At 41.5% G+C, this 24301-nt stretch overlaps 1 protein-coding gene across 1 annotated transcript in view; it reads right to left on the reverse strand.

Moving 5' to 3' along the window:
- Window positions 1-10705: 10705 nt before the first annotated feature.
- LOC116810475 (aldehyde oxidase 2-like) overlaps window positions 10706-24301 on the reverse strand; it is a 79444-nt gene continuing 65848 nt past the window's right edge. Inside the window, 3 exon segments of the mRNA XM_032755015.2 lie at window positions 10706-10811; window positions 13354-13429; window positions 23803-23970. Coding sequence (XP_032610906.1) covers window positions 13376-13429; window positions 23803-23970 — 222 coding nt within the window. The 3' untranslated portion in view covers window positions 10706-10811; window positions 13354-13375.

Here is a 24301-nt window from a genome sequence, read left to right on the forward strand (position 1 = left end):
ATAAGGTGCTATTAGAATATGGAAAAGGGAGTGACCAACTCCACAGCGTTGAGAAGGAAGGGGTTCCCAAAAGATTTTGAATAGGAAGCATTTGAAGTAGGTCTTGGCAGAAGAGAAGAGGTTGGTCAGATGGGGAAGAGGGAGGTAGGAGCAGCATGTGGAGCAGGCTGAAATGTAGCTGTCACATTCTAGAGCAGGGAGCCGCTTGCCGTGTGTGGTGTAGGGTGTTTCTGTATCTGTGTATGTGTATGTTGGTACAGGGATGGCAAAGATGAAGAGGGGGTTAGCTTGAGAAGCGCTAAAAGCCCATCCTAAGGAGTTTGGTCTTCACCTATGTTCTGCTTTCTATGTGATAATTCACTTTAAAATGCTTAAGAAATTTAGTGTAAACTATATGATGTATTTAAATATAAGTTAACTTTTTTCTATACCCTAGGTAGCGTCAACTTGCACTCTAGGTGTAGTTAATTAGCATTTGATGAATCCAAATCATGAATCCACACTTCAAAATTGGTTACCTACACATTTCAAGTAATTTTCCAAGAGTCCATTTAAAGGTTTTGTTCCTTGGTATAGTGGATGTTAGAAATAAGATACGTGGTTGGTTAGAACGTTTACACTTGCTCTATGAACTTCACCCGAGGAAGGTGGAGGAATCCAGCAAGCGATGCTGGCAGCAGCCTCCAGGTGTGGATTGCTATTGGTTCTCAGTACTCTCCTCCCAGAAGGGTAGATGATTCTGCTGTCAGGCTGTTGTGTCCACTCAGAGTGAATCTGTCATTTGAGATGTTTGACCTACCTCTAACTTTTAGTGGGGGCTGTGGATATTTATGAAGAGGACCTGCCAATTGCTCTGTTCATCAATTGCCTAATTGCCTGAGATCACTGTGTGACAATCTGGTCAGTAGTGGAGACCATTAGAGATTATCTATATGATACCAGCAGACTGTCAATATTATAGAAAAATTACTCTGGGGAAGGGAAGCATTTGGTGAGCTGGAGGATAAGACCCTGTTGGATTCCATTTCAACTAAGTCAATGTAACCCTCCAACAATCTGCTTTTTGTATACTTGCTTTTCTTTCTCTTCCCTCTATGGATCCTTAAGCTACCCAGATTAGGCCAGGTGCAGTGGCTCACACCTGTAATCCCAGAGCTTTGGGAGGCCAAGGCAGGAGGATCACTTGAGGTCAAGAGTTCAAGACCAGCATGGGCAACATGGTGAGACTCCATCTCTACTAAAAATAAAAAAATCAGCTGGGCATGGTGGTGTGCACCTGTAATCCTAGTTACACAGGAGGCTGAGGCAGAAGGGTTGCTTGAGCCCAGGAGTTTGAGGCTGCAGTGAGCTATGGTGGTGCCAGTGCATTCCAGCCTGGGTGACAAACTAAGACCCTGTTCCAAAAAAACCCCAAAACAAAAAAGTACCCAGATTCTGGCGTTGCCCCTTTGGGTGGTATATCAGGATAGGGTAGGGGTGGGCAGCAGGATGTGGGAATTTTGAAAAAGCTCCTTAAGTGGTTCTCATAGATCTACTCTTGCTTCTTCCAGGGATAGATAATTTAGGACTGGGAAGAAGAGCATTAGGGCCAAGGAGAAGAGGATTGGACTGTGTGTCGGTGTGTGTATGTGTGTGTGTGTGTATTTCCTCAATTTTTATGGATTATGAGCAACTTGTGGAGATTGAAAAATGAGCTCCCAAACTTTGATTTATTTACTTTTTGGATAAAAATATAAATTAACTATTGGTAACAATGGTGTTTCAGAGGCCTTGGGAGGAATATATTTTCATGATACTTATCTGGATAAGCTTGGAGGACATTTACATTCCAACAAGTTCTTGAGCACAAGGAACAAAGAAACCAAAGAAATGGAAAAAAGTCTTAACTAAATCGGTACAGGCTCTGTTCTTGTTATATTTACTAAAAGGAAAAGAAAGTTTATCATTTTTTTTTCAATTTTTTTATTGTGGTAAACATACATAACCTAAACTTTACCATTTTAACCATTTTTAAATGTACAGTTCAGTGTTATTAAATATATCTATAATGTACAACTATCACCACCATCTATCTCTGTAGCTCTTTTCATCTTGCAAAACAAGTTTTATACCCGTTAAACAATAACTCTGATTCTCCTTCCCCACATGCTTGGCAACCACTATTCCATTTTCTGTCTCTCTGATTTTACTACTTTAAGGTTTTCATATAAGTGGAATCATACAGTATTTGTCTTTTTGTGACTGGCTTATTTCATTTAGCAAGGTTCCTCAAGGTTCATCTATGTTGTAGCTTGTGTCAGAATTTCCTTCCTTTGGAAGGCTATTATTTGTATAATATATACCACATTTTCCTTATCCATTCCTTCACTGATGGACACTTGGGTTGCTTCCACGTTTTAGCTATTGTGAAAAATGCTGCTGTGAACATGGGTATATAAATATCTTATTGAGACCTTGCTTTCCATTCTTTTGCCATAAACATAAAAGAGATGGAATTGCTGGCCAGGCACAGTGGCTCATGCCTGTAATCCCAGCACTTTGGGGGGCTGAGGCAGGCAGATCAAGAGGTTAGGAGTTCGAGACCAGCCTGGCCAACATGATGAAATCCTGTTTTTACTAAAAATACAAAAATTAGCCAGGCGTGGTGGCGTGTGCTTGTAATTCCAGGTACTTGGGAGGCTGAGGTAGGAGAATTGCTTGAACCTAGGAGCTGGAGGTTGCAGTGAGCCAAGATTGTGCCATTGCACTCCAGCCTGGGCCACAGAACAAGACTTCATCCCGGGGCAAAAAAAGAAAAAAAGAAAAAAAAAGAAAAAAGAAATGGAGTTGCTGAATCATTGGGCAATTTAATTTTTGATTTTTGAGGAACTACCATACTGTTTTCCACTGCAGCTGTACCATTTTACATTCCCATCAGCAGTACACAAGTGTTCCAATTTCTCCATGTCTTGGCCAACACTTTTTATTTTGTGGTCTTTGTTGTTTGTATGTTTTTAAACTTTTATTTTAGGTTGAGGGGGCCCATGTGCAGGTTTGTTATATAGGTAAACGCATATCATAGGGCTTTGTTGTACAGGTTATTTTGTCATCCGGGTGCTACGCCTAGTACCTAATAGTTATTTTTTCCGATTCTCTCCCTCTTCCAACCCTCCACCCTCAAGTAGGCCCCAGTGTCTATTGTTCCCCTATTTGTGTCCATGAGTTCTCATCATTTAGCTCCCACTTATAAGTGAGAACATGCAGTATTTGGTTTTCTCTTCCTGCATTAGTTTGCTAAGGATAATGGCCTCCAGCTCCCTTCATGTTCCTGCAAAAGACATGATCTTGTTCTTTTTTTATTGCTGCATAGTATTCCATGGTGTATATATACCACAGTTTCTCATTCAGTCTCTCATTGATGGGAATTGTATTAGTCTGTTCTCACACTACTATAAAGAACTACCTGAGATTGGGTAATTTATGAAGAAAAGAGGTTTAATTGACTCACAGTGCTGTAGGCTGTATAATAGGAAGCATGGCTAGGAGGCCACAGGAAATTTACAATCATGGCAGAAGGCAAAGGGGAAGCAAGGCACATCTTACATGGCAGCAGGAGAGAGAGAGCACAAAGGGGGAGGTGCTACACACTTTCAAACAACCAGATCTCATGAGAATTCACTATCAACAGAACAGCAAGAGGGAAATCTACCCCATGATCCAATTACCTCCTACCAGGCCCCTCTTCCAACACGTGGGGATTACAATTTGAGATGAGATGTGGGTGGGGACACAAAGCCAGACCATATCAGGTATTAGGTTGATTCCATGTCTTTGCTATTGTGAATAGTGCTGCAGTGAACATTTGTGTGCATGCATCTTTATGGTGGAATGATTTATATTCCTTTGGGAATGTAATGGGTTTGCTGGGTCAAATGGTAGTTCTGTTTTTAGCTCTTTGAGGAATCACCACACTGCTTTCCACAATGGTTGACTAATTTACACTCCCACCAAGAGTGTGTAAGCATTCCCTTTTTTCTGCAACCTTGCCAGCATCTGTTATTTTTTGAGTTTTTAATAATAGCTATTCTGACTGGTGTGAGATGGTATCTCATTGTGGTTTCGATTTGCATTTCTCTAATCAGTGATATTGAGCTGTTTTTCATATGCTTTTTGGCCACTTGTATGTCTTTTGAAAAGTGTCTATGTCCTTTGCCCACTTTTTAGAGGGGTTGTTTGTATGGAGGTTCATCATTAGTTACATTTAGTCAATAGATTATATGTGTTGTAGAATATGAAATTTATTAGTTTAAATTGTAAATAAACTATATTCATCAGGTTAATCTTTGTATAAATTATGTAGGCTCTTCTTACATACGGAAGAACCTTAGAGTCCTGTGTGTGTTTGTTTTTCCTTTGTTGGCCGCGTGTCAGCATCTAACTTTAAGCATATAAACCAAGGAGGGAGAGTGGGAGAGGGGTGAGGGATGAAAAACTACCTATTAGGTACAATGTACACTGTTTGGGTGATGGGTACACTAAAGTCCCAGACTTCACCACTGTACGATTCATTCATGGAACCAAAAACCACTTGTGACCTTAAAGCTGTACAATATATAGTGACTCCTATACACTATGTAGTGAGCAGATTTCAAAGATACAGTCAATGAGGGAGCAAGTGTAATAAAGCAAGTTCAAAGGAAGATGTGAGAAACCAATATGGAAAAAAACATCAGAATAAGGTTGCAGATTAGGGGAAAAAACCCCAAATAAACAACAAAACAAAACTGGTTAATGTCCTGAGGGCAATAAAACTGAAACCTTGGGGGATTTCTTTCCAACTATACAGCAATTCTTTGTAATTTATCAATGTTTTGCAAGTTAACACCTGTATTATTTCCTATTACAGCTACAACAACTTATCCTAAACCTGTGGCATAAAACAACACGAATTTATTATCTTACAGTTCTGAAGGTCAGAATTCCAAAATGGGTCTCACTGGGCTAAAATCAAGGTGTCGGCAGGGCTGCATTCTACTCGGAGACTCTAGGTGAGAATGTGTTTCATCACCTTTGCCAGCTTCCAGAGACTGCCAGCGTTCCTTGGCTTGTGGCCCCTGACATCTTTAAAGCCAGCTACTCTAATACCAACTCTCCTGCCTCCCTTTTCCACATTTAAGGATTCTTTTTTATTTGAGATGGAGTCTCGCTCTGTTGCCCAGGCTGGAGTGCAGTGGCACAGTCTCAGCTCACTGCAAGCTCCGCCTCCCGGGTTCATGCCATTCTCTTGCCTCAGCCTCCCAAGTAGCTGGGACTACAGGCACCCGCCCCCATTCCCGGCTAATTTTTTGTATTTTTAGTAGAGACGGGGTTTCACCATGTTAGCCAGGATGGTCTCGATCTCCTGACCTCGTGATCTGCCCACCTCGGCCTCCCAAAGTGTTGGGATTACAGGCGTGAGCCACTGCCCCCAGCCACATTTAAGGATTCTTGTGATTACATAGGGCCTATTGAAATAAGCCAGAATAATCTCTTTATTCTAAGGATACCTGATTAGCAAACCTAATTCCATCTGCAATATTCATTTCCCTTTGCCATATAACCTAACGTAGTCACAGGTTCCAGGGATTAGGACATGGATGTCTTTGGCATACTGTCATTCTACATACCACATGATCTAATGTGGTCTGGGCCCCAATAAATGGCAGATATATAAAGTTACATTTCCCTAGAGCAAACCCATCTATATAACTTTCTGGAGTGATGGATACTGGTCTTTTCTGTGCTGTTTAATAGGGTACCCAGTAGCTGCATGTGGTTACTGAATACAGTACTTGAAACGTAGCTAAGGAAACTAGGGCTGAATTTTTTATTTAAATTATTAAAAATTAAATGTACATAGCCACATGTGGCTGGTGGCTACCATATAGACAGGGCAGCCCTAGAGTGTCAAATTACTCTGTAATGGGTTTATTAGACAGTGCTGGAGGATAACATTGACAAGTTATCTGAGTGGGGAGGTTCGCTTGAGGCCAGGAGTTTGAAATCAGCCTGGGCAATATTGGGAGATCCCGTCTCTACAAAACATTAAAAAGTTAGCCAGGCCTGGTGGCACACTCCTGTAGTCCTAGCTACCCTGGAGGCCAAGATGGGATGATTGCTTGAGCCCAGAAGTTTGAGGCTGCAGTGAGCCATGATTGTACTAGGGCACTCCAGCCTGGATGACAGAGTGAGACCCTGTTTCTAAAAGAAAAGAAACGTCTCACAGTATTTTTGTTTCTTTTTGCATTGTTTCCAAGTTTTGGAAAATTTTGCTTAATACATGCAAGTAAAATAAATAGTGGCTCCAGCAGATTTATATCCAAAAAAAGTGAAGCCTGGTTTCTTTGTCAAATAACTGTAGGTTCTTTCTTTTTACCTTCCTTAGATCTCCTGGCTCATGGGTATCTGAGTTACACAGTGTAGGTTTCATCTGTACTTTTGTTGTCATAGAGCACATTCATTGGCTCTTCCTTAATCAAACATATGTAAGTATCAGTTTGAGATAGACTCTGTGGTAAGAGATGAGTAAAACACAATCCCTGCCATCAGTCAGTGGCTCATCTAGAAAGAAAGGATGCACATGCAGACAAATCGATTGTGTGTTATGTAAGAACTAGACACAATAGGGGCATAAAGGAGAGAGGGTCACTTCTACCCCAAAACTACCCATTAGCCTCAGCAAGGTGTATTGGTAGAGTGGGTTGAATAGCGTCTCCCCAAATTCATGTCTACCTGGAACCTCAGAAGCGGCCTTATTTGAAAATAAAGTCTTTGCAAGTATAATTAATTAAGCTAAGATGAGGTCTTACTGGATTAAGGTGGGCCCTAAATCCAATGACTGGTGTTTTTTTTTGTTTGTTTGTTTGTTTTTGTTTGTTTGTTTTTTTTTGAGACAGGCCTCGCTCTTGTCGCCCAGGCTGGAGTGCAATGGCACGATCTCGGCTCACTGCAACCTCCACCTCCCAGGTTCAAGCAATTCTCCTGCCTCAGCCTCCTGAGTACCTGGGACTACAGGTGCCCACCACCACGCCTGGCTAATTTTTGTATTTTTAGTAGAGACAGGGTTTCACCATGTTGGCTAGGCTGGTCTCAAACTTCTGACCTCGTGATCTGCCCACCTCGGCCTCCCAAAGTGCTGAGATTACAGGCATGAGCCACCACGTCCGGCCCAATGACTGGTGTTTTTATGAGAAAGGAGAGGATTTGGATACAGATACACTGGGAAGAAGGCAATGAGATGATGGAGGCAGAGGTTGGGGTGATGCAGCCATAAGGAACAGCAGGAGCTGCCCGAAGAGGCGAGAAAGGATTCTTCCTGAGAACCCATGGCCCTGCCAGCACCTTGACTTTGGACTTCTAGCCTCCAGAACTGTGAGAGAATACATACTGAAGCCACCCAGCTTGTGATAATGTGTTGCAGCAACCCTAGGAAACTGACTACTGGAAAGGTGCCGGGTAGGTCACAGGATTGAGGGCAGAGCTGAAGAACGAGGGCACTTCTGAGGAGCTCAGCAGCAGAAGCTTGTGGACTCACTGTGGCCATCCAGGCGACCTGCTACAGTGGCCCTTTAGCTTGTTAACCTTGCGCAAGAGCCTATCTCTCAGGAGAGACTCTAACCCAGCTTATTTCATTCCTTTCCCAGCAGCTTGTTTGGAACACATGGAGTGGAGGATGGATAATTTCCCAAAGGAAGAGACAGCAGTCAGATAAAAACAACAGGTGACCACTTTACAGATGACAGTAAAGTCCCTTTTGGAAGAATAAACTGTCCTATTGAATGCAACTCTTTTACCCAGTGACAGTGGGTGGTTACAGATGTTGAGAAAGATTATCTTGGCAGTTAAGTGCGGAATGGTTTGGAACAAGACCAATAGCTAGCCAGTAAAATCATCTAAATGTGAAGTTACAGGAGCACAGGGGAGCCTGTCCTGCTGTGGCTCGGCAAAGGAAAGAACACTATTGCTTTGTACTCGGTGACGTCTTAACACTGACTTTCAGGGTTGTGTGGCGGGACTGAGAAAATTCCATTATTTTCTGTCTCCAACTATTTCTGACTAATTTTTTTGACTTCCTTTTGACATCTTACAAATTAGAAAGCTTATCTTTTTGCTATTTGCCTACTCAAATCTATGAGACAGATAAAATGTTAATTTTCACTGTTCTGGGATGGAACTGGAAGCAGTCTGTTTTTCTTTACAAAAGAGAAAACCTACTCAGAGAACTCAGGCTCAGAAGGCAAGAGTACAAACGTCTCCTGTGCTCCAAGGCCCAGGGAGTAAGAAATAGGAGGTTCCATGAAGCCCACGATGAGCATTAGGGGTTATGCTTCCTCACCCTTACAGGCAATCAGGCTGCTGCTGATGTTGGGAAGCTGGTAGAATGGAATTGTTTAGACAGAGAGAAGGGGCACAGCAGGTGTGAAAATAAGGGCAGGAACCAGCTACTTGTCCTGTTGCCCTAGACTTCCTCAAACATTCTGACATTTGGCCATTGTGTCCTGTCCGTTTGTAGGGCCAGCTGAGTAGCTCTGATTTTGCCAAGAGTGGCTGGGCATTCTGGGACAGGTTACGTGCTAGGCTTTCTGGGAAAGCAGAAGTTATACTCTGTGCATGTGTGAGAATTGGATGGATGGGGGTGGTATGTGTCTTAGTTGGTTTGGGCTGTTATAACACAAATACCATAAACTGGGTGGCTTATAAACAGAAATGTTTTGCTCACAGACAGAAATGTTTTGCTCAGAACCCAGTTCTGGAGGCTGAGAAGTCCAAGATCCAGCTGCTAGCAGATTCAGTATTTGATAAGGGCCTCCGCTCTGGTTCACAGATGGTGTCTTCTTGCAGTGTTCTCACATAGTGGAGCAGGTTAACTCGCTCTAGGGGGTCTTTTTTTTATAAGGTCACTAATCCCATTCATGAAGGTGGAGTCCTCATGACCTAAGCAGTTCCCAATGGCCCCACCTCTTAATACCACCACCTTTTAGGTTTAGGTTTGAATGTATGAATTCTGGGGTGACATAAATATTCAGGCCATAGCAGTATGAGAGTAAGTCTTTGCTTTACCTTTTTTTAAAACATTCGAGCCATGTTAATGTATTACTTATTTAAACATTTTAGTCTGTTTCATATTTTAATGATGTTTATTGAGCCCAAAGAACTGGTTTCAAATATATGGCTTCAACTGTATCTTTTTAAAAAAGTGTTTTATTAACATCCATGCCATCCAGATTTTAGTGCATCAACTCACAGAAATAATTTTTATTCAAGCCCCTCTGTTTTTAGTGCTTTGTAGTTTTGAACCATGACAAATGGAAAATAAATGCCCAGTAACCATCCTTAGCTCTGACAAGATTCTAAAAAAAAAAACCAATTATATTTGCCATCATTTAAAATGATACACATGGTAAGACAAACTTCTCACATTCTTATTAGATTAAGGGTTTTATTTTCAAAAGAGCTAAAAAAAAATAAAATATGCTTTCAACTTATTTCACCCCAGCCACTCCCACTAACGTTCTCAGCTCTTAATGTTCCTGTGTCTTGCGTAATTTTTGTCCTGCCCATGACCCTTCTGCTCCTGCCTCCCTTCTCTTTGTGCTCCTGTCCTGCTTTATCCCTTGGGCTCTTGTGGTGTAGGGAAGCCTCTGATGTCTGCAGATGGGCCTGTGGACAGCTATGCCCCAGCCTCTCGTGACAACGTGCCCATGGCTTTAAGGACCTTCAGCCTCCTCCAGGCTGTATTGCATGCCTTATTGCCTACCTTCTCTCACCCATCACCCAGCGTTCTCAGCTCTGCCTCCCCTCCTTCAGCCACTGCAGGGGTCACTGCAGACCATGGCTTAGGGAGTCTGATCGTGTGAAATCTGGCTAGTAGAAAATCAGCTTACCCTTGACTTTCTGGTCAAATAGGGCCTAATTTATATGCTGGTTCCCCTCTCTGAAGGCCTCTAAACTCAGATGAATGTAATTTGGTGGATCCAATATATCTCATTTCTTTTTTTCTTTTGTTTTTCCTTCTCAAAGTTATTGGTAGAGAGGATCTTGCATATTTTAAATCACAACGTAGGGGGTAATTACAATTTATAATTCTTTTGCACTATGTTCTCACTTCAATCTATGGGAAACTGAAATATGCAATATTTATTAAACTCTGATACCAGATTTGATGTTTTTCAACAACAACAACAACACAGAGGGGTTGGGGGCAAGATATTGAAAATGTTTTTATATTGCTTTTTTCCCTCCTCCAAATCCAAAAGAATGTTGATCAGTTGAATAGTAGATATGCATGAAGGAAGTACCACTCCTTTGCTGTCAAATGCACATACACAGACCTATGGTCAATATATGGCAAAACAAAACTTGCAGAACTCTCTTGTGGCTACTGAATCAAATACACCACTGGGAAAATTCATCATATATTTATCTACCAAGAAGTGTCTTTCATTCTATAATCATAACCTGTATTACCAGTCCATCTAGATTGGATGGACACAGAAAGGAAATGTTTGCTTTTACAGCAACATTTACGTGATCTTTTCAGAAACAAATCTTTTCAGAAACAAAAAAAACTAAACTTGCTTACTGTGGTTACAGCAGTGCTTTTCCGGTGGCCTCTAGGCTGGAAAGTCTAAGTGAAATGCTTTGCAAATAATGATTCACTGGGTTAACATAATCAAAGTTGGAAATGTTTCTAAATTTTGTGTCTATTTTTTTCTACAACAGTATAAGAATATCAGTTTGGAACCCAGTTAGGATTAGCAAGCCATCTTTTTACTTGTGAAAAACTGAAACACCTGGAAAAAAAAAGACAAGACAATAATTATGAAACAAAGTGCAAATCTCTCAACTTTATATATAGGGAGAAGAACAATAAATGATTGACAAATGGGTTGATAAGATTTACAGCTATGAATAAGTACATTTGGGTAGTTACTATTCTCCTCTGGCCTCCGTGTCTTCATTTATAAAATAAGCTGGATGACATCGGAAGTTTTTGAATATTTTTAGCAGAGGTTTAAAATGTTATGGGGAACATACTCACATGTATATGTTTTTAGTGTGGTATAAATTTGATTTATAAGATCAATGTTGAACACTTCCTTATAAAGCAAATATATAAGAGCTAATTATGTTACTTTGAAGAATGTAAAAATTTGAAATTGCAGGTAAAGGATGACAGTTACAGACTCAGAATGTAATTTATATCTGCATCTTGTGTTGATTGCATGGCATGGATGATATTCTGACACACAGAAGTAATTATAAATGGTAAAGTGACAAGAGGTTTCTTTGTTTTTTAAATTTGTCTTGCAATTTGAGGATGGTCTTTTAAAAAATTCTTTAATTTTTTATTTTAATTAAAAAAAATAGAGACAGGGTCTTGCTATGTTGCCCAGGCTGGTCTTGAACTCCTGGGCTCAAGTGATCCTCCCATTCTGGCCTCCTGAAGTGCTGGGATTACAGGTATGAGCCACCATGCATAGCAGAGGATGGTCTTTATTTTAACGTCTGTACAGACTGGGCACTTGTAATCCCAGCACTTTGGGAGGCCGAGGCGGTCCAATTACTTGAGGTCAGGAGTTTGAGACCAGGCTGGCCAACATGGCAAAACTCTGTCTCTACAAAAAAATAAGCTGGGTATGGTGGCGCGTGCCTGTAGTCCCAGCTACTTGGGAGGCTGAGACACGAGAATCGCTTGAACCTGGGAGGCGAAGGTTGCAGTGAGCCGAGATTGGACCACTGCACTCTAGCCTGGGTGATAGAGCGAGACCATGTCCCTCCCCCAACCCAAAAAAATAAGGCTGTACAAAAACTTGACAACCCCATTCATTCACTGGTGGTGTCTATTAGTTAAAATTTGGCATTTTATCTGAATGTGTGTGTGTCTTTGTGTGTGTGTAACTATATTGAGTACTATGTGTGAGGCACGATGCCATGTACTTTATATGCCTTGTTTTACATAAGAATTAGAGTGGATTTGCCATCATGTTCACATTTAACTTCAGTACTAAAATACCATGTACTTTATATGCCTTGTTGTACATAAGAATTAGAGTGGATTTGCCATCATGTTCACGTTTAACTTTAATACTTGGAAGGAGAAAGGATAGAAAGAGAATAATTAAAGAGCTTAGATAATTCTGCTGTACATTTGTGTGTGTGTGTGTGTGTGTGTGTGTGTTTCTGAGATAGGGTTTCACTCCATTGCCCAGGCTGGAGTCCAGTGGTACAATTTTGGCTCATTGCAACCTCCATGTCCTGGACTCAAGCAATCCTCCTACCTCAGCCTCCAAGTAGCTGGGACTACAGGCATGTGCCACCATGCCAGGTGGTGTACAGACGGGGTTTCACCATGTTGCTCAGGCTGGTCTTGAACTCTTGAACTCAAGCCATCCACCTGCCTTGGCCTCCCAAAGTGCTGGGATTACAGGCGTGAGCCACCATGCCTGGCTTGTTGGTGTGTGTTAAAATGACTATCTTACAGTAACGTAAGATGTAATTTTAAGTGTTGTTTATTTTGATTTGTGTTGTTGTAAAGGAGAAGCAAATTCTCATCGGTTATTTAGTCTGATTTAGTAAAAACATCAATACAAGTTGTTCTCATATGACAAAGCACAATGGAATTAAATATATATTATATGTGTTAATACTTGTGGGTATTTTTAGACAATTACATTGGAAAATTAGATTTTAATGAAAAAAATTTATTTTATTTTTATCTGAGTTTATGCCATAGTTCTCTCTCTTCCCCAGTGTTTTCAGTTATTGCCCAGTAAGTGTGCAGAAAGTAGAAGTTGAATTTTATAACAAAAAAACCATGTTTCTTTTTATCAGCATATATTTCCCAAGGAGTTTCTGTGGCCACTCTCCAAAGCCTTCAGTGCTCTGTGTGTAGTGTTAAGCAGCAGCACAAAATTGTAGCAGTTGAACTCAATGGATACAAAGAGATAACTCTTCCAAATAGTGCTAGTTAATTATAAATGGAGTAATCAGTGGATTTCAATTTGTTTTTTTGCATTCCAGTTGTGATTCTTAAAAGAATCAGGGAGTAGGCTTTTTAAATATTTTAATCCAGTGTATTTTCATATTTTATTTTAAAATTTAAAAAACTACCATGTTGGTTAAAACACCCTGGCCTTCCTTTGTCAGTTCCCAGAACCATGCATATTTAGTGTTAAAGGACTTAAATATTGGATAAGATATATTGACTTTAAAATGAAGCAAGATTTAAGCACTTGTGCAATTCTTGATTTCCATAGAACAAAGTTGGAAAGCCTGGGTTGGCTGATTTTTTTCCCCACTTTGAACAATTATCTTTTAGCTTGTTGATCTTACCTTTTAGGGAATGATAGCAGTGTTATGCTATAGGGATAGACCAAGGTTTAAATGTCTCAGGGTCATCTCTTGGGATCTAAGAAAGAAAGCAAATTAAACACTTAATATACCATAACACTATTTGTTTCAACAGGAGCATTACATCAAGTCTTTGGGTTTAAACAAATTTTTGGATGAGAGGAGGCTGGATGTTCCTGGCTCCTGGGGCATGGGACTGTGCATTCCCTTCAACTGACAACTGTGAAAAGAAGGTGGGTTTGTGTTGCCCTCTCTGTTATATCTAATGTTGCTAAATAAGAGGGCACTTTAGTTTTTTTTTTTTTTTTTTTTTAGAGACGGAGACTTGCTCTGTCACCCAGGCTGGAGCGCAGTGGCGCGATCTCAGCTCACTGCAACCTCCTCTTCCCAGGTTCAAGTGATTCTCGTGCCTCAGTCTCCTGAGTAGCTGGGATTACAGTTGTGTGCCTCCACGCCTGGCTCATTTTTGTATTTAGTAGTTACAGGGTTTCACCATGTTGGCCAGGTTGGTCTGGAACTCCTGGCCTCAAGTGATCCACCTGCCTTGGCTTCCCACAGTGCTGAGATTACAGGCATGAGCCACTGTGCCTGGCTTAGTAAGAGGGCACTTCGGTGAGTTACCTATCTTCTTTGCTTCCCAGATATGAATCCCAAGGAGAATTACACATCCCATGAATTCATTTGGGAGTAGGGATGTGGCTAGGCTGGGAGGTGTGTACACTGGAGCCCACACACCTGGACTTCTTTACAGCGATGTGATAACAGGCCTGTGTGCACCTTTAGTCAAATGGTTTGTGTGATATTGTGTTCTTGCTGGTCAAACCCAAGCCTCTTTTCACTCTCTTGGGCTACAAGCTCCAAGAATTATTCATCCTTTCTCGTGATCCTCAATGCCTGTCTCCTCTTTGGGGAATTCTTCCCCTTAGGTTCAAGCCCAAAGCAGAACACACATCTCTCCTTTCCCCTGTTACGTTTTTGTTTGAAGGGTTGGCTTTTAGTTACAAATGTGTTAAAAAGCAAAGCAAGCTTTTCCCCGATGATGGAAAGCTATGAAGTTTCCAAAAGGCTTTCTCCCCCCTCCTGATATGTATTTATTTCACAAAAATACAAAAAGAAGTCAAATAATTCACCCATCTTCTGCCATTCAGGACATTTTCCTAAATTCTATTCTTACTTTTTGCCCTCTGTATTGAAATGTAAACAAAGGGTTTACCTTCCCAAAGGGCCTTCCCTATTCTCTTTTTTTTTTTTTATTATACTTTAGGTTTTAGGGTACATGTGCACAATGTGCAGGTTTGTTACATATGTATCCATGTGCCATGTTGATTTCCTGCACCCATTAACTCGTCATTTAGCATTAGGTATATCTCCTAATGCTGTCCCTCCCCCCTCCCCCAACCCCACAACAGTCCCCGGAGTGTGATGTTCCCCTTCCTGTGTCCATGAGTTCTTATTGTTCAATTCCCACCTATGAGTGAGAACATGCAGTGTTTGGTTTTTTGTCCTTGCGATAGTTTACTGAGAATGATGTTTTCCAGTTTCATCCATGTCCCTACAAAGGACATGAACTCATCATTTTTTATGGCTGCATAGTATTCCACGGTGTATATGTGCCACATTTTCTTAATCCAGTCTATCGTTGTTGGACTACAATGAACTCAAACAAATTTACAAGAAAAAAACAAACAACTCCATCAAAAAGTGGGCAAAGGACATGAACAGACACTTCTCAAAAGAAGACATTTATGCAGCCAAAAAACACATGAAGAAATGCTCATCATCACTGGCCATCAGAGAAATGCAAATCAAAACCACAGTGAGATACCATCTCACACCAGTTAGAATGGCCATCATTAAAAAATCAGGAAACAACAGGTGCTGGAGAGGATGTGGAGAAATAGGAACACTTTTACACTGTTGGTGGGACTGTAAACTAGTTCAACCATTGTGGAAGTCAGTGTGGCGATTCCTCAGGGATCTAGAACTAGAAATACCATTTGACCCAGCCATCCCATTACTGGGTATATACCCAAAGGACCATAAATCATGCTGCTATAAAGACACATGCACACGTATGTTTATTGCGGCACTATTCACAATAGCAAAGAGTTGGAACCAACCCAAATGTCCAACAACGATAGACTGGATTAAGAAAATGTGGCACCTATTCTCTTCTTAGCTGTTCCTGTGGGAGCTGCTTGGCTCTCTTCTTTAGAATGAGCCTGTTCTGCAAGGTCTGGGCTGAACACAAGGCAAAATTCCTCAGTTTAGCTGTGGCAGATTTGGGTCTACTCTTCTGCTAAAGTTATGGAATTTTTAGTCTCTGTCTCTCTCTCTCTCTTTTTTTTTTAAAGACAGGGTCCTGCTCTATCACCCAGGCTGGAGTGCAGTGGCACAATCAAGCTCACTGCAGCCTCAAACTCCTGGGCTCAGGCAATCCTCCAACCTTAGCCTCCTGAGTAGCTGGGACTATAGGCATGCGCTACCATGCGTGGCTAATTTTTTTGGGTTTTGGTAGAGACACAAATATACATTCAATAACAGTATCAGAGACTCTCTCTTCAGGAGTAAGAATGGCTACTCTGTGAAATGTCATCAAGCCTTGCAGGGAAATGATTCAGTTCCTGCATCCTGGGACAAATGTATTCAATGTGGAACCAGTTTCACAGCCAATAAAACCTCTTCCAAGACAGCATGAGAGGCTAGAAGAATGTGGTTAAGAATGAGTACATGCCTGTCTGAGTGTGTGCGTGCATGTGTGTCTGTGTGCGTACATGCATGCATGTATGCATGTGTGTCTCATGGGAACAGGTCAATAGGTTGAGCATTCTGAGGAAGACACCGTGGGAGACTCTGTTCTCAGTCTGTCCTGAGCCGTGCAGTCTGCTCTGTGTTCCATCTCAAGGAATCCAGGTGACTGAAGCATGTCCGTGCTGGTCTAAGGCCCTGCCAATTATCTGTAGCTGAGATTATAGCTGAACAGGCTAGAGATTTCATGTTTTCACATGTTGTGGTATATGAGCCCCAAGAAATAGAATACAGTCTTGTAGGGCTGGTAGATGTCTCCCCCAGCTCATAGAAATCCAGGGCTGTGTATAGAGTATGGGGTTGAGCAGGCTTCATCTTGAACGGCTAGTGTTTGGGAGTGAACTGCCTGAGAGGAGTGGGTAAACCAGGCTGCTGGCAGCATGCAAAATGTTCACGTGCCTCTCCTCCTTCAGCAGGGAGGAAGGGCTCCAGATACTGAACTAAACAGGTGGCGCTTTTAATGCTGCCAGTTCTCACTGAGTCTGGGCATCTAGAAATGCAAAAGAAGCAAGGAGGGAAAATGAGACGTGGGGATGTGAGAGACGCAGTGCTGTAAAGGGAGGGGAGTCCGTGGATGGAGACTGTATTAGGGTTTGCGGCGTAGGAAGAAGGTGAAGGCCATTAGAAACTAGCCATTGGTTAATCTCATAGAATAGCAGATTCTATGAAGGACAGGCATGGCCATCTGGAATCGAGGACTGATCTAAGAATGAAGGGCTTTTCCCCACTAGGGTACGATAAGATCATGCGTCAGCCTAACGCAGGACATGAGCCATTTGTTATGATTGCAAGGATTTCTTATGAGTCAGCGTGTTCCAGGCTGCCCCTTCAGAAGTGGGGTAAGCTGAAACCTGCTTATAAACCTGTTTCTAAGCTGAGGTGTCTGATTTTAACTTCCAGGAGATGGAAACTGAAGCGGTTAATTGGCTCTACATGGCCTCCCACTATGGCAGCCCACATGGACCACATTTGGTGATTACTCAATAAATACATTTTGCTGCTGGTGATATTAAGATAACATGATTTTTTAAAAAAGTCTGCCTATTCCACATTCTCCAAGGCAGTATTTTTTCTAATTTTTGAGGGTATGGAACCCTTCATGTCTCTGAATCCTAAAGATTTTTTTTAAATGAAATCACTGTTTCTAAGGAGAAGTCCTCATTTGAAAGTGTTAAATATGTATATCTTTAAAGGAAGTTTACTTTTTTTCCCCTTGTGGAATTTAAGATGACTGTACAAAACACATTTTCCAGGAAATACATATTTTTCTTTCTCCCATCACCGAAAAGGAAATTACATAGAGATGATGTTTCTGGCCACGCCTAGTTGAGCCGGACTGCCCTGCTGGGCTCAGAGGAGAAACCATCACCAGCAACACTGTCCTCACCAGAAATTAACCACCTGAGAAAGAGCCATGCAAAAATGGCAGCCAGCATTAGGTTGTGATTAAGGTTAAACAAACCCAAACATGTTAAAAAAAAAAAAAAACCTTTTGACATAGTAAATGCTCATTCATACAGTATGATATTTTTGGTAATAAACATGCCTTAGGCTTCTTACCAATGCCTGCCTTTTTTTGAAGCTAATTTACCCATGAAAATGAGGCTGCTAGTTAGAAGAGTTGTTGTTTATTCTGGCCTCAGCAGGTCAACTTGATTTAATGTAGAAACACTTTTCAAGCCTGTTGGGAGAGGCATATTTTGAAGCAGGTCATTAACAGTTTATGGGTTTTTGGTGATGACCTTAACGCTAATATTTACAGAGTGACTCATATTTACACAGTATTTTTACATGCATTATTTTATTTAATTCCGAGGGAAAAGTATTGAGTGTTTTACCATCATTTCTGTTTAAGAAATAGATCTAGTCAGGCTGTTATTTACTTTATGGCTATAAGGAGGTTATTAAAAGAGGAGGTCTTGAACTTTTCAATACTCATGCTCTAGTACACAGACATTCTCACTCCCTGAACTTCTTATTCATTAGAACAAATTGTGTTTTGACAAGGGCATTCAAAGGCCCAATACAAAGACTGTTAATATTTATGTTTCTTATTCTTTCTCTCTTTCTATATATACATTTGCATAGTACAGCATTGTGTACCAGTGTGAATCATTATATATTTCAATTAAAAACCATGTTGTAATTTGATCAAACGTATTAAAAATGTAAATTCTGGCTGGCACGGTGGTTCATGCCTGTAATCTCAGCACTTTGGAAAGCCGAGGCAGGTGGATCACGAAGTCAAGAGTTTGAGACATGACCAACATGGTGAAACCCTGTCTCTACTAAAAATACAAAGATTACCTGGGCGTGGTGGCGTGCACCTGTGATCCCAGCTACTCAGGAGGCTGACGCAGGAGAATCGCTTGAATCCTGGAGGCGGAGGTTGCAGTGAGCCGAGATTGCACCACTGCACTCCAGCCTGGGCAACAGAGAGAGACTCTGTCTCAAAAAAAAAAAAGAGTAAATTCTGATATGGGGTCAGATTTGTTCCAAGATGCTTTAGAAATTGGTCTGTGTGAGCAGCCAGGCTATAAGAACTTCAGGAGGCCTGCTGTGGCTTCTAAGGGGATGAATGAATTATAGTCACTAAAGATCTAAAGAAGTAGGTCTGAAGTGTGATAAAGTGTATGATAAAGACTAGGAAAGTTGCTGATTGGAAGAAGGACTATCCAGGTTTCACTCGTTGTTGTGAAAATAAATGGTGTGGCCACAAATTCTATTTTATCTCTCAGCCATGGAGAACAACAATTGTAAGATTTTTCTACCAGAGAGGCAAATCAGACACTTTTCTACCAGAGGGGCAAATCAGACACAGAAGGGCCACTTTTGAGGGCTGCTTAGTCCCAAGCAGCTTTGATTCTTCTGAAGCTGCCACAGGGCCTTTGCATGAGCTGTTCTTGGCCTGGACTGTATCATTGCCAGCTTTATACTTGGTCCCTTGCTTCATTCAGGCTTTGGCTCAAATGTGAACACTCTCAGAGGGAACTTCCCCAAGAAACTATAATCAAATAATCTCTCCATCACATTCTAGCTCCCTTCTCTTCAATTTTCCTTCACAGTATTCAATACTGCTTGCAATTATATTGTGCGTTTGTTTACTTGCTTACTGTCTGGCTTCCCCCACAGAATGTAAGCTCTATGCTGGCAGAGATTGCCTTGCTCACCACTATTTTTTTAGTTCCCCAGCAGTGCCTGGCACATGAAAGGTGCTCAATAAATATGTTAGATGAATGAACAATTGCATGATGAGTAACCAAAGTGGGATCCCATCTATGACCCCTCTGACTTCAAGAAAACAGCGAGGCTAAGTCAGAAAGGTTATATTCTTTGGGATGTATTAGTATACCCCAGGGTCAGCCAAGCACTTATAATTCACAGTCACTGTCTTCCTTCCCTGTTAGACTATAAATGGCTTGAGAGCAGGGACCTTATATTTCTGGGACCTCAAACTATGCAGAAAGGAAGGGATCAAATGAATTTGTTGAATTTGATTAAAGCTGAGTAGGAGTTAACAAGTTGAACAGAAGAAGATGGTTCCAAGGAGAAGGAAGAGCATGGCAGAGGCCCTAAAGCAGGAGTGAGTATCTCTGTCCTTAACATGAGGAATGACAGAAGAAGGCAAGTGTGGCTGGGTGAGGTCATGGGTGGCTGGAGAGGTGGGTGAGGTTGGCCATGCTGGACTCTGAAGGTTTGTAGGCTCAGGAAGGCAAGTTAAGAAGTTTTCTGTCTCCTATGAGCAAAGGGAAGTTTTTTGCCAATGTGTGTGCTGGTGTGGCATGGTCTGCTTTGCCACACCACAAGCTTCTGGCTGCAGGGGGTGTAGGGAGATCAGCCAGGAGGCAGCTTTGATCCAGGATGGAGAGATGGTAGGTAGCTTCAGGGTCACCAGAAACTAAACTCCACCAAGGTGGGGGTCTCTGCTTCATTCACTACTGTAGCCCCAGAATTGTTCTGCAGAACAATGCCTGGCACACATTAGATGCTCAACATCTGTTTGTGGGATGAATGAATAATACAGTGGTTAAGGATGGAGAAAATGGACTGGGTGAAGAAATTGTTGAGGGTGAAAATGAACAGGACATGGTGAAGGACTAACTACTGAGTATGAGGGAGAGAAATGCCAGGATGGCTCCTGGGTTTCTTGTTTATGTTTCTATATGGATAGAGGAGTATCGCCATTTCCTGCAACAGATAATAGTAGAAGAATCTAAATTTTGTGTGTTTCTTGGCCTCTGTTAAACCAAGACTCAGGACTTCCTCCTCTCTGCACTCCTTGGGAGGTCCCAATCAAGGCTGGCCTCTAACCAGCCCCTTCTCTCTGTTGGTGAACAGTTGAGGAGACAGGGTCTGGAGGCTCGAACAAATTAACTGAAGTCTTCTCAAGTATTTGGAGAGGGCTTTCTTTTCACTGTTTCAAATACATGTGAGGTCAGTGCAATGGTTAGGAATATTGTAGGTCACTATAAGTATGAAGGATAAATGATTATGGCCAGGCATGGTGGCTCATGCCTGTAATCCCAGCACTGTGGAAGGCTGAGGTGGGCTGATCATCTGAGGCCAGGAGTTTGAGGCCAGCCTGGCCAACGTGTTGAAGCCCCATCTCTACTAAAAATACCAAAATTAGCTGGGCATGGTGGTACACACCTGTAATCCTAGCTACTCGGGAGGCTGAGGCAGGAAAATCACTTGAACCTGGGAGGTAGAGGGTGCAGTGAGCTGAGATTGCAACACTGCACTCCAGCCTGGGCAACAGAGCAAGACCCTGTCTCCGAAAGAAAAAAAAAGCATAAATGATCATTCTCCATATGGTCTAAGTAGCCTTAATAACAAGGGACTTATTATTGAAAAGTTAAACATTCTGTCCTTCCCTAACCCCTCAAATTTATTCCAGTAGCTATAGACAAAGATTAAGAGTTGTAGGATAAACGAGTTTGGCCAGGTATTTTCTTTTTGTGTTTAAGCAAGTATTTTTTGAGTGATGCTTCATGGGATGCTTTTCCCATGAAATTCCCAATCCAGATTTTTCTGTGACTGAGGCTCAGCAGAGTCATTCCCAATTATACTGTTCAAATCTTTTCAAAAACTTATGTCAGGGATATCCTGATTTTATTAAATGAGTTTACAAATAAGATATATTGTACATATATATAAATTAAAGCATGGTTAAAAGTGTACACACACACACACACACACACACTCACACTCCAAAACATGGTTATAGTTAGTTCTGGTTGGTGGGATTATGGCTGATTTTAACTTCACCTTATACTTTTCAGCATTTTCTAATTTTTCCATAATGGACATGTGTTACTTTTACAAAGACAAAATGCAATGTATGTTATTAAAAGGAGGTCTAAAATAGCAAACATAGGTTATAACATGAAGTGATATTTATAAACCATGTATCTACAAGTATTTTAGAAAATGCTAGATTATTCTAACATTGAGCATTTGATTGATGGGCACAAATTAGTAGATGATTTATATCTGCAAAGATATGTTAGTTTTATCAAGGAACCATCAGACTTGAGAGAAAATATGGTTTCATCATATGGACCAGGTAGCTAAGAAGCTAAGTCCCAAATGGTAAATGAAATCAAAGTGTTTCACTTCTTACCATTGTGTGTGACATAGCTACTTTGCCAGACAACTGGACTATTCAAAACAGCCTGAAATCTTAGACATGAAGGAATTCACTTTTTAGGAGCCAGGCCATTGGAAGAGTGAAAACATTAACCTCAGGCAAGAAAGGAAGATTAGAAGTATATTTTTGTTTGCTGTGTTTTTAGTTTTCTTAATCTGCCCCATTCCAGACAAGGGTATTTATTATTGCAAAATGCGAATGAGAACATTTTTTAAAGGTCAGAAGTGCTTATGCTTTTGGGGTATGAGATGACACCATTCCACAGTGACCATGTCACTAGCAGAGTCAGGAACGGGCAGATGACTGATCTTTAGGCCAAGATCCGCACAGAGGAGTTCCTGGAGTGGGTGGAGGGTGCTGGTTTCCTAGCCCTGCCCATCTGAGGAGGGCATCTGGCCAGAGGCAGGTAATTGTAATCATTGCTGTAGACAATGGAATGAGATGAGGGTCAGATCCGTAGACTGGGAGAAGACTTGGAGGGAAATTACAGGGTGACTGGTATTATTGGAGTATAAGAAATATTGTTGAGTTAGATTCGAAGATGGAAATAGGAAGAGGTTATGTAGGGGAAGGAAATTAATAATTATGACACTTCCTTTTAAGCAATATTTCTATAAGATCTTTTCACTCTATGGTTAGCTATAGAGGTCAGTTAAGTATTTGGGCTTCTTTTAATATAGATTTGAAAATAGAAACTTCCTTTTAAGAAGTAGAGAATCAACTCTTTTCTCTCTGAGAGGCCATATATTATAGTGAAGCCAGGCAGCCTGGGTTTGAATCTTAGCCCCCAAATGCTTAGCCTGGGTTTGAATCTTAGCCTCCAGAGTGTGTGACCTTGGGAAAGTTATTGCACCTATTTCCTTAATAGTAAAATGAAGAAAATACCAGTAGTTACCTGACAGAGTTGCAGTAATGACTAATGTGCATAAAATGTTCAGCGTGGTGCTCAGTCAGGTAATGCTACCTGGTATTACTTAAATTAGGGTGCTTAGGACATTGGCAAAGGCGAGGCTCAATGACCTCTGGAAAGTTGCTTATCTGTAACCTTCAGCAGGTGGGATTTGCCATGTGTGCATCCACATGGATAACCCCCTAGTCCTCCCTCTCCCGGGCTGGGAGGCATTGGTATGAAACAGAAGGAAGGAGAAAGGCAGTAGCTCGCAATGGGATCACCCTACTTCTAAATGACAGGCAGTCTGTGTGTACTCTCTGTGTAGGGAACACAGAAAGTGACATTATCAAATATGGCTATATGACACATGGATTTCTGTGTGTGTGTGTTTGTTTTTGTTGAAGGGCAGGATGGAGTTGGTAGGGTAGAGGGAGGGAATACTTAACCACTGTTTGGAGAAATCAGTCAGTTGCTTTCCATTTAGCTATTAGTTTTTGCAGCATTACATATATATATATATATATATATATATATACTCTTTTTATTTTTATATTTATTTTTTTGAGATGGAGTCTCACTCTTCGTCAGGCTGGAGTGCAGTGGCGTGATCTTGGCTCACTGCAACCTTTGCCTCCTGGGTTCAAGAGATTCTCCTGCCTCAGCCTCCTGAGTAGCTGGGACTACAGGCGCGTGCCACCACGCCTGGCTAATTTTTTGCATTTTTAGTAGAGAGGGGGTTTCACCGAGTTAGCCAGATGGTCTCGATCTCCTGACCTCGTGATCCGCCCACCTCGGCCTCCCAAAGTGCTGGGATTACTTGCGTGAGCCACCGCGCCCGGCTGCAGCATGATATTAATAAATTATCCTACATCAGGGTTGCTAAGATGATCAAATTAACCCTTGGGAAATACTTTTTTAAAAGTTAAAATTACTACATGTATACAAGGTGTATTTGTGTGATTTGCTTTTTTCATTTCATAATTTGATTAGCTAGACACAGATTAGGTTATACATTTACCCAAGAGGTCTAAGAAGCAGGAAATAGACAAATCATCTTTTAGGAAAATAAACAATTCCCTACCATTTCTGTGAATTGATCTGCACAGGCCATTTGAACCTGTTCTGGCATTGCTGGTCTCTGTACCGTGAAGTCCTCAGCTATGTCTCTTTCTCTTCGCACTATGGCCACAGCGTCAGCAATGGCAAAGAACACAGATGACCCCAGGAACATCCCAGACTCCCCAAGGCCCTGTAAGAAGGCACATTGGTTTAAGAAACTTCTATACTACACTACAAGTTTCTAGAGGGTAGGGGCCAGGTCTTGTTCACCATTGTATCCCCAACCCCTGCACGGTGTTTTGTACACAAAATCTTCTCAATAAATGTTTGTTGGCTGACCTACTGACTGAATCAGAAGCTTGAGTCGTCTTAAAAATCCCAGCATAGGCCGGGCTCGGTGGCTCACGCCTGTAATCCTAGCATTTTGGGAGGCTGAGGTTGATGGATCATGAGGTCAAGAGATCAAGACCATCCTGCCCAACATGGCGAAACCCCGTCTCTACTAAAAATACAAAAATTAG

This window comes from Hylobates moloch, unplaced genomic scaffold, assembly GCF_009828535.3.
Source record: "Hylobates moloch isolate HMO894 unplaced genomic scaffold, HMol_V3 SCAFFOLD_1, whole genome shotgun sequence".
Lineage (NCBI taxonomy): Eukaryota > Metazoa > Chordata > Mammalia > Primates > Hylobatidae > Hylobates > Hylobates moloch.